Source organism: Protomyctophum bolini, assembly GCF_963924005.1.
Source record: "Protomyctophum bolini genome assembly, chromosome: 11".
NCBI classification, from domain to species: domain Eukaryota; kingdom Metazoa; phylum Chordata; class Actinopteri; order Myctophiformes; family Myctophidae; genus Protomyctophum; species Protomyctophum bolini.
The window spans coordinates 10,001,289-10,016,506 of NC_137872.1; the positions used below are offsets into that span (position 1 = coordinate 10,001,289).

At 39.1% G+C, this 15,218-nt stretch overlaps 1 protein-coding gene across 3 annotated transcripts; it reads right to left on the reverse strand.

Moving 5' to 3' along the window:
• Positions 1 to 93: 93 nt before the first annotated feature.
• LOC308323219 (uncharacterized protein) lies at positions 94 to 13,578 on the reverse strand. Of its 3 annotated transcripts, none has more exons than XM_080774897.1 (12): positions 13,412 to 13,578; positions 12,606 to 12,663; positions 10,686 to 10,769; positions 9,295 to 9,360; positions 9,092 to 9,190; positions 8,396 to 8,516; positions 6,284 to 6,307; positions 4,666 to 4,785; positions 2,975 to 3,052; positions 2,092 to 2,180; positions 1,800 to 1,835; positions 94 to 1,376 (listed from the first exon to the last, which is right to left on the reverse strand). In XM_080774897.1, the coding sequence occupies exons 2-12, from the start codon at positions 12,633 to 12,635 to the stop codon at positions 1,353 to 1,355; spliced, it is 771 nt and encodes a 256-aa protein (XP_080631023.1). In that variant the 5' UTR covers positions 12,636 to 12,663; positions 13,412 to 13,578; the 3' UTR covers positions 94 to 1,352. The 3 variants fall into 3 exon arrangements, with proteins under 3 accessions (XP_080631023.1, XP_080631024.1, XP_080631022.1); XM_080774898.1 differs by having other exon boundaries at positions 12,606 to 12,753; XM_080774896.1 differs by lacking the exons at positions 12,606 to 12,663; positions 13,412 to 13,578 and adding an exon at positions 10,948 to 11,193.
• Positions 13,579 to 15,218: the final 1,640 nt, after the last annotated feature.

Genomic DNA, 15,218 nt, shown 5'->3' on the forward strand with positions numbered 1-15,218 from the left:
ACAAAAAAAAGACGCAGTGCCCAATTATATAGGTCTATAAACATAATCCCAAAAGAAGTGCATATAACAGGGGTCTGCAACCTATTTTAAATGAAGTGCCATGTTTTTATTTTCTATAGTGAGTCTGCCATATCAAGATACATTTTAATGACACCATATTAAAATCTGCACATTGTTGTAATGATCATTATATATCCCCCTGTCAGAGTTCAAAGTTTTAATGAATGAATGCATTGTGAGCTGGTAGATCTGCTATTTTCAAAAGTAATCTTGGAAAAAAAGTGACAATAGAGCGTCGCAGGCCCAGGAAATGATTCTCCATTAATTTTCTCCATAGGCTTTTCAAAACATATTTATTTAAAGACCTTTTAGGCGTCGTACGAAGCCAACTCTTGTCGTGACAAATCATGACAACACACACAATATTTTGGACCAAACAAATAATTACAAAGAAGAAAAACAACAAAAAGTGTTGTAAAACTTTCTAATTCTGTTGTTTGGCCCGAAAAATTGTGTTTGTTGTCATGATTGGTCACGACAAGAGTTGGCTTTGTCCGCGGCGTAAACGTCTTTAAATAAATACTTTCTGAAAAGTCTATGAGGAAAATGAACGGGGATTTATTTTCCGGGTCTCTCGAGGGGGCGGGACTGCGACGCTCTATTGTGGAATATTTTTTAAACATTTTATTGAAACATTTAAAAACACAAATCTGTCATGGGGGTCACTGGCCCAAAATATTTTTGGATTAGCCATCCTTAGTTGGGCAAATGCATTCATTTGGGGGTTCTTGACATGGGAATATCGCTGTGTGAGGATCACTGGTTTAAACAACATTAGGAGAAAAGCCTAATAAGCACTTTAGAAACAAGAAAAGCAACCACAACTACCAATATTTACAAGCAACTTTACAGAAAAAGAAGCCCAAAGTCACTTGTAAATAAACAGACATGGCAACACTCCAGAGCAGCCACAGAGCTGCTCAAGTGTAAAATCAAAAAGTGCTTTTTGCATTTAAGAGGTGGTCAGACCCAGGTGGAATCGTTATGCGTGTTTTTAGGTCAAGGAGCCTAATAGCAGAATGCGCAAAGCGAATAACACCAGGCATTTGCGGTCACAAGAATAGTCTCCAATAACGTAACATCGTTTGACGTATCAATCAATCACGCTTTGGTATCATCCAGGACCAGTACAGGAGGCTTGAGCCAAAGAGATTGTGAAATCCACAAGCTGATGAAACGTAATGGAGGTGTACTGTAACGGATGATGGAAGCAGATCTATGTGGAGATTGTTGGTCAGGACGAGGAGAATGGTTAACACGTCGTCAAACTTTGTTGTCATCAGACATCTTTGTCATGATTGATCATCGCCGTTCGTCTGAATGGAATTAAAGAAAAGAGACAGAAAAAAGAAAGCGTGAAGGAGGTCAACATCTAAAGGTACAGCAAGCAGCAGTAACATTTTCACACACACACACACACACACACACACACACACACACACACACACACACACACACACACACACACACACACACACACACACACACACACACACACACACACACACACACACACACACACACACACACCAAAGCTGGTAGCAATCAAGTTAATGGTTTATCTGAAGCCTGAATAGATTTGGCCCAGTCCTAGACGTTAATAGTAACAATGCCTTTTCATGTCTTTATCCACATCCACATCCACCTCATACTCACACTCACACTCACTCACACTCACACTCACACTCACACTCACACTCACACTCACACACTATGCAACTGAACAGTTTGACCATTACCATTGCGTCTTCTAGTGGAACAGCTGTTCCATAGCGCTGAAAGAAAAATTACAAGCATGAATCAGGCATGATCAGTGAATGCGTGTGTGAATGTAATGCACACTGTAACACGCTTTGATAAAGGCATTTTTATTTTATTTATTTTTCACATACATTCCCATACACTCCGATTCGGGCACACATGCTTTACGCACACATTCGCATAAACAACACACACACACACACACACACACACACACACACACACACACACGCGCGCCGCGCGTGCACAAACATGCACAAACACAATCACCTTGCAATTGCGGGATTGTATCTTCTGACGAATTACATACGCCCCAAGGAAAATGTTGAAGATCAGAGAGAGGATAAGAACAATGGGCACTGCCAAAAAACAAAGACACCAGACACCTGTTATCATTACGGTAATATCCTATTATGCAGTGGTGGAAAAAGCCCTCACATTTTTTACTTCCTACTCCACTACAAGTAAAAGTCTGGAATTCACTCGAGTGAAAGTACACAAGTATTGGCATCAAAATGTACTTAAAGTACCAAAAGTAAGTACTCATTGTGCAGATTGTCCCATTTAAAAATGTCGAATGTATAAAAATCCTTTGAAAATGGCCGATCTACAAGTATATTGTGGTTAATGTGTGTTTTGTAATAATAATCAAAATCTACAAAGTAACTAGTAACTGTTTTCAAATAATTTCAGTGGAGTAAAAGTGCAATATTATTTTGTCTCTGAAATGTAGAAGTAAAAGTACAGGAAATTTGACATGCTCAAGTAAAGTACAAATACTTAAAAATTGTGCTATTATGTCATTCCACATCCCCTCCACCTATCTTCCACCTCAGAGACACCGGCTTTGTCGGTATAGGCCAATCAGAGGCAGGCGGGGCGTTACCATGTCTATTCTCGGACGTAGAAAGAAATCACGCATGGAGGCGTGATCTGATCTCTCACGAGCTCCATTGTACATAATCTTGTACTTTCTTGCACTCAAACTTTATTTATAGAGCCTTTTATTAATTAGTTGCAACTCAATGTGCTTCATAGAAAAGAATGATTAATAATAATAATAATAATAATAATAAATGATTTAATAGTAATGCAAGAACAATTAATAAATTATTAAATTATTAACAACCATTATTAAATAACTATCTTTTACCAGCAGTGGTGAAGGCAGTGGTGAAGGCAACTGGCTTTGGCTCAATCTTTAAACGATCAGCACCTCCATCCTCGGGCACTGTAGGAAACAGGAAAATACATATAGAAAAGATGAAAACATTTTGCATTCACTATAACATAGGCAAATTACATTATAGCTAATCGAACTAATAATCTTAACAATTTTTTCTTTTTTGTAATTGTGTCCTCAAACTTTGCTGTGATTGGCTGGAAAGTCTGTCACTCTGCGCTGTTATTGGCTGGAAGCCAAGCTATATATATATTTTTTATATATATTTTTTTATCCCACGATTTTGTAACCCAGTTTTCTTTTCACCCAGTGCCAATTAGCTAATGTAATCCTGGGCGCTACACTTCCTCTGCCAACCTGGGGGGGCAGCGGACTGACCTCATGCCTCCTTCTATGCATGAAGAGTCCAAGAAGCCAAGCTATAATTAACCCTAAAGGTTACTTCAGACCAAACAAACTTGTTCAGTTACTACTTAAAACTACCAGATTGCAACAGACTAGCATTTTTTTATCTGCACAAAACCAGTCTGCCGACGAAACATAATTTTTCCCCATGCAAATTGCAGAAAGCAGCCACCAGCAGCGCTGGTTTGCAGGTCTGCTTATTATAAGCAACTTTGGGCTAGTTCTTCCTGTAACATAGCTTAATATTCATAGTTGCCCGTTGCTTTATAGTTTGGGCTTATTTCTGAAGTGTTGTTGCTTATTTGGGCTTGCTTTCATGATTCTTTAAAAAAAAAGTAGTGGTGTAACTGGTTGCTTCTTTTGAATTTGTTTTCATAGACCAGGTAAGACTAAATATGTTGACCATTATGTCAACAAATACAAACTAGACTAAAATGTTAGGGAGGGACTAGTGGAGAAGAGATGCAGTAGATCTATTAGACAAGTGATGTTATGTTCGGTTGCGCTATAAGGTCTTGCACTCTGAAAATAGCCGATCTACAAACTCACAACGCGTCGCAGCAGATTGCCTATTTTCAGCATGCAACCAAGTGTAAAATCGGCCATATCAATTAAGGCCTGCCAATATACATTTTAGTCGACAAAATGAACTGATTTAGTCGACTAGACTAACACTAAACCATTTCAGATGACTAAAATGTGACTAAAACTAAATGGAATTTTATTCAAAAGACTGTGACTAAACTAAATCAAAATTTGCTGTCAAAATCAACACTGGTAGGGAGAAACTCTGCACATACTTTGGGTATGTCATACACCCAAACTGGTATGGACTAGTTATTATTAATATTATTATTAATTAATTATTATCTTATGCGATATGTGACTATTCTTTCTCTGACAGCAGGCAGGTCGCTCTAACCTCCGCAACTTAAAAAAAAAAGGAAATAATACAATACAAATGTCATAGACAGCCCTCATTTATCAAACTTGTTCAGACTGAAAAACACAATTTATACAGTATAAACACAGGTTATCTAATTTATATTATTGAGTATTTTAGAGATGATTTGATTGGCTGATCACCCCATAGCGATGATTTGATTGGCTGAGCAAAATACATATTGAGGATAAAGAGTGGGCTGAACATTTAAGACGCAAATTGTGATTGGTTGGACTGAGAAGATTTATGATGATAAGAGCACCCCTCACTTCATACGGGTGTGATTTTATTATATATAAATTAAATTGCTCACAGTTGTCACCGGTCTGTATGTGTGTTGAGGTCTCTGTTGTCGTCTCTGTTGTTGTCGTCTCTGTTGTTGAAGTCAGTGAGGGTGTGGGGTGAGGCACACTTGACGCAGGTGTAGGTGGACCTAAAGTAAAAGATGTTATGTTAGGCGGTACGAGATAAAATAAATGATATGTCAAGTATAAAAAGTGAAAAAAGATAAAGCCCTATTCACAGAGTCAATCAGTACAAATCTATACTCTCAGTGTTGAGCAAGTTATGAACATTGATTGCCTGAGGAGTTCATAGAAAAAATAAAATAAGAATATAAGGGCAGGTGCCCTGCAAAATAGCAGACATACATTTCTACCCAGATTTAGAGGAATATTTTATTTTAAATGAACACTAGGAATATACTGGAAAAGTAACCAGTAAGACGTCCTGAGGGCGAGGTCGCGTGCACGCATCCGCCTCGTTGACGGCAGACTGCTGGGCGAGCGCCAGGACCACACAGAAACTTTGGGTCTATGTGTGCACGTGCGTGCTGCTGGCGTAAGAGTGTCCTCATGTGGACATAGTGCGTATACTCCTGGGAAGAACGTCAGAATGGGCTCATCGTGATACCGTGAGGGTGGATGGGTAGAATGGAGGAGAGGGGTCCAGAATTTGAAAAAATTCCCTCTGACCTCAGCCTTTAACATTTAGATGTTCACTAGGCCTTTGTGGTAGTGGACACATGTTCTCAGGAGCTGGGCAGACAATAATTGTTTTATGGGACTCTAAATGTTAAGCTCACAAGTGGGAGTGTATTGGCCATCATGTGGCCAGTAATGAACTCAGGCTCATTGCTTATTGAAACATTATTTACAGTGCAATCCAGAAAAATCCTGTTTCTGTCTAATTCAGCCTCTTTCTATATTCCTACATTTCCCATGATACATCTATCTAATTTGACATCAAATAACTCTACATTTACAAACAATGTTGAAAATCTGGATAGTGTCCCTTTAATGGTAGTAAATAAATAAATAAGTTAAACATTTTAGTAGTATCATTGCTACTGAAGTTGTGCAGAGATAATACAAAAATGCATTTATTCATATTTATAAGAGATAGGTAGATGTTACTATATGTGCACCGAAAAAGGTTCTCTGCAAAAGATAAGGTCCAAGTTACAACTTACAATACATAAGAATGACTAGTTAAGTGTGGTTTGCTGAATGTACTAAATCAGTTGTTCTGTGAACTACAGTACAGATCTAATGTTGATATTGCAGGAATTGACCAATATATAAATAGTTGTATGCAGTGCTCACTAGGGCATTAAGCAACTAGTCGACAATTTAACTAGTCTTATATTATTATTATTATTATTATTTAACTAGTCGACTAGTAAATTCATTAGTCGACATTCTTCTTTTCCCCGATTTTGTAGGCAACAGTATCAGGTAGATTATAGTTATAGTCACCAATGTACACAGTTTTTAAATGTACAAATATATTTTTGTTACATAATAGGTAGTTAAAACAACTAGTCGACTAGTAAAAACACACATACGCACACACACATGCAGACAGAAGCTGAAGCACTTACAGGAGGAGAAACACACAAGGAAGAAAAGAGAGCTAGATACATTACTCACTGTCAGGGTTACGGTTATGGCAACCTAAGCAGGAACAAAAGTAACATTATACAGTCAGTGAAAGTAAAAGATATGAATTAAATTCCGTACATATTTCATTATACAGTGTGCGCCAGGAAATACCTGGTAGGCCTAAATAGAAAGCAAAAAAAAACATTGTTCTTGTGAATGTTGAGCAGTGTTGTATAGATGAAGTGCAAGATGCTATGCATTTAAGTACTGTCATAGGCATAGCACCGGCAAGAAACAAACTATAGTTATTGTCACACATTTGCATTATAATTTTTCTGGAGTAACCTACCTAACTTCCGCTGTGGTTGACCGAGCTTTGCATAAAGTTTGTAGTAGCCAATTGGCTGTTGTTGGTTACGTAACCAACCAATCTATGTTTTATGAATTCCCTTGCAGGGGCAGAAGACCAAACTATTCAAGCGTTATAGAAATTTTCAAATTAGGCATGGTTGTAAATAGAAAGTGTTATGTTCCTGACTATGCTAGTGGGCGTGGTTTTCTGGACCCACTGAATTATTTTAAGCCTAGAGTCAATTAAGCCATCCAGGATCCTGGTGATTCATGACCATTTAAAGCCTTTGATAATCACTTGAAAGAATACTGTTACAACATCTTGTCAGTATAACCAAAGACAAATTCGACCCCAGTCAGTTTGCCTACAAAAAGGGTTGTGGTACAGAGGATGCGGTTGTGACACTGGTGCACTTAATTACAAAACACCTAGATAAGTCAAATAAGAATCATGCGAGAGTGCTATTCTTAGACTTTTCAACACAATTCAGTCTGATATACTAGTGTCAAAAATGGTACAGTTGGAACTGAATCCATACTTAATTCACTGGTATGCTTCTTTTCTTACTAACAGAGTACAGAGGGTGAAAGTGAACACAACCCTCTCATCAGCATTAACTACTAATGTTGGTGGTGTGAGCTCAGCTGTACTTTTCACCCTCTATACTGACAGCTGTCGTATTGAGGAATGCCTGTCTGAATGTCGCACTGACACACCAGACCAATACATTCTAAAATACTCAGATGATACAGTTTTGATCTCTCTCCTAGATAGTTCCAGTGATCCTGGACTGCACCAACACAGAGTAAATAAGGTGGTTGAATGGAGTGATAACAACGCTCTCATCATTAACACAAAAAAGACAGAAGAGATTGTTTTTGGTACACCACCAGAGATACACAGATCCCCCATTACTATTCATGGTGTACCGATCAACCAGGTATGTTCGAAACAAATACCTAGGAGTAGTAATAGACCATCATTTGTCATGGAAAGATCAGATTGATTCAGTTTGTAAGAAAACAAAGCAAAGAATCTACTTCCTTCGCCGTCTAAGATCCTTCGGTGCTAGTAGACGGATTCTTCTTTTGTTTTTCACTTCTGTTATTATGAGTGTTCTTCAGTAGCCTACTGTAGTACCACCTGGTATGGATGTCTGTCTGTAGCCCTAAAGTCACAACTGCTGCAACAACTGAACATTTGTTCAAAGATTGTTGGACAACAACTTCAGAAACTTTATACATCCACATATAACAGGATCCTAAGGTTAGCAAGGAATATCACCTCTAATACTAAGCATGTGTCGTATGGAGAATATAGGTTGCTACCTTCAGGAAGGAGATATGGTGTACCAGCATACAATAAGGTCAGACTAAAGAGGTCCTTTGTCTTAATCAGGAGATGTAGTAGCCACAGGATAATCTAAGCGGTGGATATTGCTCATGTCTTTATGTATGTAAATTGTCTTGTTCTTTGTGTTTGTATATGTGTTCTGCATACTTGGCTGCTGTGTCGCAAGACAAATTTCAGTGTGAACTGACAATAAAGTACTATATCATATCATATCATAAAGCCAATTATATGATTACTACTACATTTAATAAATACTCTTTGTTTAGCCGTTTTCATTTTTCTCTCTTCACATAATCAAAGGTGTTATGGTCATGATTCACTAGGCTTGATTCTAGGCTTAAAATAATTGATACAAATATTTTTCAGTGAGTCCAGAAAACCAACCACGCCCACTGCTATGCTCTATAAGTCTATACAAATCAATGAATATATGAATATGATTAAATCTTCTATACCTTCAATATCATTAATCACAGGCTCAGCAGCTTCAGCAATCATACAGGGGAGGTCAGAGAGACTCACATAAACTCCACTTTTATGCATGGCAGCATCATCCAAAGAGCAGTTTTCTTTCCGCTGGGAATTAAGTAATAAAGCGCACGCACACACACACACACACACACACACACACACACACACAAAGATGAGCTTCTGAGTGACAAAATTAAAAGATTTGAATACTAATGCACCTCACAAACCTTGCTTTAATAGTGATGACAAAAAGTAATGCATACCCGGTATGTAGAGAAAAGCTTTCGCACACCTAGAGTAAGTAATATCTGCTCAGTAACGGGGAGGACACATTTGTTGAGGGCAACATTTCGGTCCCTACATGTCTGAAGAAGGTCCGTTGGGACCAAAATGTTGCCCTCAATAAATTTGTCCTCTTGTACTGAGCATATAGTGAGATATAGTGTGCGCTTGTGCGGGCGTATTTGTCTATTAAAAGTACTGCATATAAAACCATTATTCATTCAGCTGAGAGTGAAACAAAGAAAGAGCTCCACCCCACCCAGTCTCGCACACATATGCTTTCACAGACAGACAGACAGACAGACAGACAGACAGACAGACAGACAGACAGACAGACAGACAGACAGACAGACAGACAGACAGACAGACAGACAGACAGACAGACACTCCTGTCTCACCTTGAAGCAGGGTAGTAGCATTTTACACATGAGATTGTATATTCTTTCTTTCTCCTGTTTTCTACAGCATAACGTGTTCAGGATGTAGATTACATCAGCCTGTATAGTAACAGAATTTACCATTGATACAATGCTAATTCATTTATTTATTTATTGATTAAAGACGGACAGACTGACAGACAGATAGATAGATAGATAGATACCTTTTCCCTGCTCTGTTTACTAACTGGAAACCTCACGTATTCCTCAGGTATGGACAAGTTGGATTTCTGAAACATGTGAATGTTATTGCATTTGAGCCTATTTCACATAATTCAAGGGTGCTGAATCTGAAAAACATGGTCCCCAAGCGATTTGTTTTAGTTTTTAACCTTCTAATTTGCATAACAAATACGTATTTATTCAATAACTCCCTAACAAGCAAGCTATATAAAATATAGTGTCCATATCTATGTTCTGAGCGTCCGACAATGTGTTTAGGCATTTTTAATGGTATTAGTGCTAAGCCTACTCCTAAATATGCAAACTAGAGGCCCCCATACAAAAAACGGTTTAGTACTCAAATGGGTCCATATGCACCAATCCCCCCCCCCCCCCCCCCCCCCCCCACCCCCCACTTCACCACTTTTCAATCTATCTTCATAATAATAGGTCCTCACTAATAATCATAAATTGTGCCATTTTATCATGATTATTAGTGAGGACCTATTATATGAAGATAATGGGTTGAAAAGTGGTGAAGTGGTCCTTTTAATAGTGTGAGATTAATAGATTTTGGGGCATAAATAATATATTAGAAGCTTTTTTTAATCAAGAATTGATCAATGTCATCATGGTCCACATACTGTACAAAAAAAAGTTTTTTTATTTATTCTTTCCAAAAGGGCACATTGCTGTCCAGAGGGCAAGCGCAGGTGGTGCTTTAGCACCCCCCAGTGTCTACTTCTATGTGCACACCACTGCTTAATGAACTGGTGGGTGTGGCCACAAAAAACATAATTGTAACACTTTCTGTACACTTTTTTGAAAAACTCTTGATTTCTGTTGGGGGGGTGACGGCACTCCATCTTTAGAGGTAGTGGAGGTGAATAGAATCTATAGAGTGTTTGTTCAGTAATAGGCCCCGTCTCTCCAGCTCTATAATAACCAGAAAATTAATCTCTCAGAAAATTAACTATTTATGAGCTTACATTTTTATAGTGTTCCAGTTCCAATTTTGTCTGCATATTTCTTTGTGTCATCAAAAACAATTACATTTGTTTAAATCTGTATCCTGACTGCATTTTCTATCCTGATTGGATAAAATTGGTATCCCAGTTTCAGTTACTGAAAATGTTTTTTTTTCCTGTTTAATAAAAAGCTTGAAAGACATGCGGAGACTCCTCCACTTACTGAACAAACACTATAGCAATGAGTACATCATGAGCAATGAGTACATCACAGTGTAGAGCTTTTGGACACTTATTTTAGCAATGAGTAGCCTACTATCAAAATCCAATATAGAGCTTTTTAACACTTATTTTAACCAACGAAAATCACTTACTACCTTTAAGGCTTGAAGATAGAGGCAAGAAGCAAGGCAAAGAAGACGTACCCAGTATTCAAAGTCTGAGGAGTCCTTTGGCTCAAAGTAATCAGCACAGCCTCCCTCTGAGGAGTAAATCTTCATAAGAAACACCTGGTCGAAACAACACACGAAAATACATTTTAAAGTTGCCCATCAAACATCAAAACATTTTTCTTTATCTATTGTTTTCTTGTCTCTGTTTCCATCCCTTGCTCTCTCCAACATCTCTCAACTTTGTGTTGCAGTATGAATTAGCTTTGAGTGCTGCATGGCCGCATGTGTGACTTACATAAAGAGAGAACATCCAAACGGGAAGCACGCACATCTCAAAAATGTCAGGGTTCCCAAAAGTCGACGGGTGAAGGACAAAAATATACAAAAATATACACTGGAAGAACTTAAGAAGGTAGGAAGTCCGCACACCGTCAATTTTATTAAGGGATCAGGAATCAACGTTTCGACCTTAGAGTATACTCTATAGAGGGTATGCGCGTGACATCATTATGTGGGAACGCCCACTGAGTGGCAAAAAACAGATAGACCCTGACGAAGACCTTTTGGTCGAAAGTAACGTGTAGGTCCTGTTATTTATTTGCCTTGATCATCATCAAATAAACTATTTAATGTTTCACCAAAGACGGAGTGCCTTGGATTATTTTCTTTTCAAGTCTGCAACTCACATTTTGACAAGCAGTACTACTTGGAGGAAGGATACCTTTTGTCTATATGGTTTTACCTGTATCACCAAAGAGCACCCATCTAAGAGCCACTAACAGATCCCTGCAGCGCTTCCATTCTTCTATTGGCAAAAAACTACTTTCTGGCCTTGACAGCCCATCCTTTTGAGAGGTTTGGGTTGTTTTCTTACCTTATTATAGGCAAACTAGTCCATTCCATGAGTTATTTCGCTCCGTTGTGTTGTTTATTAGCAATTTAAGAAATAAAAAATAGGGTCCATTGGACCCTATTTAACGGGCTTCCAATGTAACGGGGAAACGGCTCTCAAAGTCGAACGCAACAAAAGCTGATTCTGACAGTTTATTAAGATAGATGTATAAAGTTACTATTTTAGTCGGAGATAGACTGCAGCAGTACTAAGGCGTTCCCAACTGTCGTGGGGACGTCTTGCGAGGTTTCGTTTGTAAACAGAAGTCTCCACGGAGTCCACGCTGTTTGAGATGCACCCAGCTGCAGCCTCGCATATGAGCAATCCCAGACACAGACACTTTACACACTTCTTCTAAAGTGTCTCCCTCAAACACGTCCATTGTGTATGTTTTTAGTGACAAGCGGACGAGATCAAATCCATTTGTTTAAATCCCTGTCTTTTCCAATAAGGAAGTGGTGTACAGTTTTGGTCCAATCACATCGGGTTTTTTTACTCAACGCGAACAGCAGTGATTCGGTCGGCGTAGGCATACCTATCGAAGTCCGAGTTTTCCTGATGTCATAAACTGTCAGAATCAGCTTGCAGAAAATTGTTGCAAGAAACAAACAAACAAAAAACATGTTTATATTACTCCTAAACATTTTGCCTGTTTTATGGTTATCATTTGTAGGCTTAGTTGTTTCTTTGCTTTTTTGATTTATTGGTTTGCAGTTAATTATCTATTTTCCTGCACCATTGTTTCAGCCCACCCTAGACTATTTCATATTTATTGGTTCTACAATTGGCCTTTGTGCCTTAATATAATAATATCTCTACTTGACTATGCTCTACAAATGTACGTTAGCTTATGTCAGTAGATGTGGGGGGTGTGACTTGACTACTCTGATTACCTTCATTGCAAAGACAGCTTGTCGACCTGTATATAAAACACGCCTACTTTGTATATTCATTCCTGATGAAGACCCGGAGGGGTCGAAATGTTGATTCCTGATCCCTTAATAAAATTGATGGGAGCTTAAAGAACGGTGTGCGGACTGCCTACCTTCTTCCTGACTTACATAAAGAAACACGAACTTCAGGACTCCCATGCTGTCACGGTCTTCATCAGGGCTTGAACTGAGGCGAGAGAAAAAGAGATGAGAAGATGTAGCCTGATTGTCAGACTCTGAGCCTCCAGTGTGCTCAGTCTATGGGCTGGAAACCAGGCTAGAGAAGATGAGGAGCAAGAGGAGAGGGAGGAGGAAGGGGGAATGAGTGACATATATTTAAATATATTTCATGCCGAATGCATGGAGTAGGCTACATTCATTGTGTTTTGTGTGTTTGTCACTTTACCCAAATCCAGCTTAAGTGGAGTTAGGTTTTTGACCATTCATGTGGAGATAGGGTATTATTGGGTATTGATAGGTATAGATAGGGTATTATTTTTATTCATCGACTTATTCATTCTAATCAATGACAATGGGGGACTTTTTTTTTCTCCCTGGAAATAAAAACGTCTGGGTTTCCGTGTGGTGTGCACCTGGGACCAATCGCCCCTTACAGACCCTAACTATCTCTAATTGAGCTAGGTAACCCCTGGAACTCCCTCAAGTACCCCTAGGGATCCCCCATCCCCGGACGGCCGGACCCCACTTTGGGAACGACTGGGCTATAGAGTAGACTCAGTAGACAGAGTAGAGTATGCACAGACATGCGGCAGCTTGCGGCTGAACTTAGCGCACATTTCTTGAGGTACTCTGCAGTCTGCACTGCAGTGACAGAATACTGCACGCCACGGTTAATTCTAATAGGAACATAAACTCCAGACAGTGAGTGATTCGAAACTATATGAAAGGCAGCCATATTCTAATCTGGACCTTACCGTACGTCGTGGTGTGGACCGACCGGGGTAGACTCCAACTCCTCACAGAATAATAGGGCACTATAGGGCCGGGGCTACGCTACTTTCGATTTGATTTATGTCGCACATTTAAGACTATTTATTCCGCCCCCTTCTTCTCGACTCGATCTTATCCCCGGACGGACATGATCCCACCATTTCCTTCAAGTTCCAACGCAACTGGTATTGCTAAGCGGACCCCAGCATGTACGGTACCCAGACGGACTTTCCCCAGCCTAAACTGGGTCAGTCACGTCAGTACGAGCCTACACTACAGTGACCCACTGACCCCCAGCCAGAGTCCCTCCCAGAGAGTCCCCCACCAATGTTGGCAGCCTGCCCTAGCCCCATATAGGCCTCTCCCTACAGAATGAGCGTAGGACTAGGGAGAGGGCACATATGGGGCTAAGCCTTAGAGTAAGGGCTAAGCCTGCCCCTGCTTATTGGTGCAGTCACTGCAGTGTATGAGTAACTTGAGAAACCCAAGTTGACTTTGGTGGAGAGGCATCCTTTGCACTTAGAACAGGTTTTTCTGTTTGACTGGTTTGGTTCCTGGCATTGTGGACAGGGCTTTTTTGCCATGGCGACAACTTGACAATAAGATCCGCAAGATCGAGAAAACTGACGATTTTAACACCCTACACCTACATTGACAACAGTAAACTGCCTCATGTAGAGTGTAGAGTAGACATGCAAAATGCTAAACTGCATGGTTCATATACTTTCCAAGAGCTGCACACTGTCTTAATTCCACTTGTACACACTTAGTTTGCCTTTAGTGTTTTGCAAACAAAGTCCATAAAGGGCATACATGATAAATATGAAATATATAATACAAATGATGGCCAAAAATATGTTCCAGGTCAGAACAGGCTCCCTTCTCTAATCTCTAGTTTAGGCGAGCTGCCGACCTCCACATGTAACTGCTCATACCTTTAATGATCAAATAATAACATCCCAAGAACAGTACGATATAAGTAGCCTATCTTTAATTTATGCAGCCCATTATCACCACCATTTCTAAAAGGCATATTGCAGAAAGTCCACAATTTACATTTAAATAAACATTCAAATCCAAACGATAGACAGCGATAGTTACAAGAGATTTCTTGTGGAGTGTAAAAAAGGATATTAGATGACTTCAACAGGCATTAACCTACAGTACCCAGAGATTCATCAACAATGTTTAAGCATCACATGTAAAAGAAAATAGTACCAGTTTAGGTTAAATAAGAAATACAAAAATATACATAAGAATTAACATCTTCATTTCAACCTTTAGCCCCAAAAAACAAAGCAACATTCTGAAGCTGCTACTAAATGTTAGTTGCAAAGGCTCTAATGCCAAAAGGATGAATTCATAAGACATTTTATTTTATCTGTCTGTCATTAGGTTATTATAGCTCATTAGCTTTTGTCTAAAAAAGACACAGATGTACAACAATAGGAATGCTTAAGTATAGCGTCAGATGGTTTGTATGTATCGAAACCTCAAAACACAGAAATCGAGAGGGGAAATCTCCAAATCTTACCAACAGATCCACCAGTAAGCTCAAATGGTGTACTGTGCATTTATTGTAGCTCAATTTGGATTAATTTAATTACCAATCGACAAGTGGTCTTTATCAGGGAATGTGAAAACATTTGCATTGTTTTTTTAAAGAGCATTGTGTGGCTATTCAAGTCACATGCTCAGATGATGTGTGCATCAAGCTTAATCTATTCCCAGTTGCAGTACAGTACAGTGAAGACATGTATTGTGCACAGCTTGTGATTATCTGATGCACAA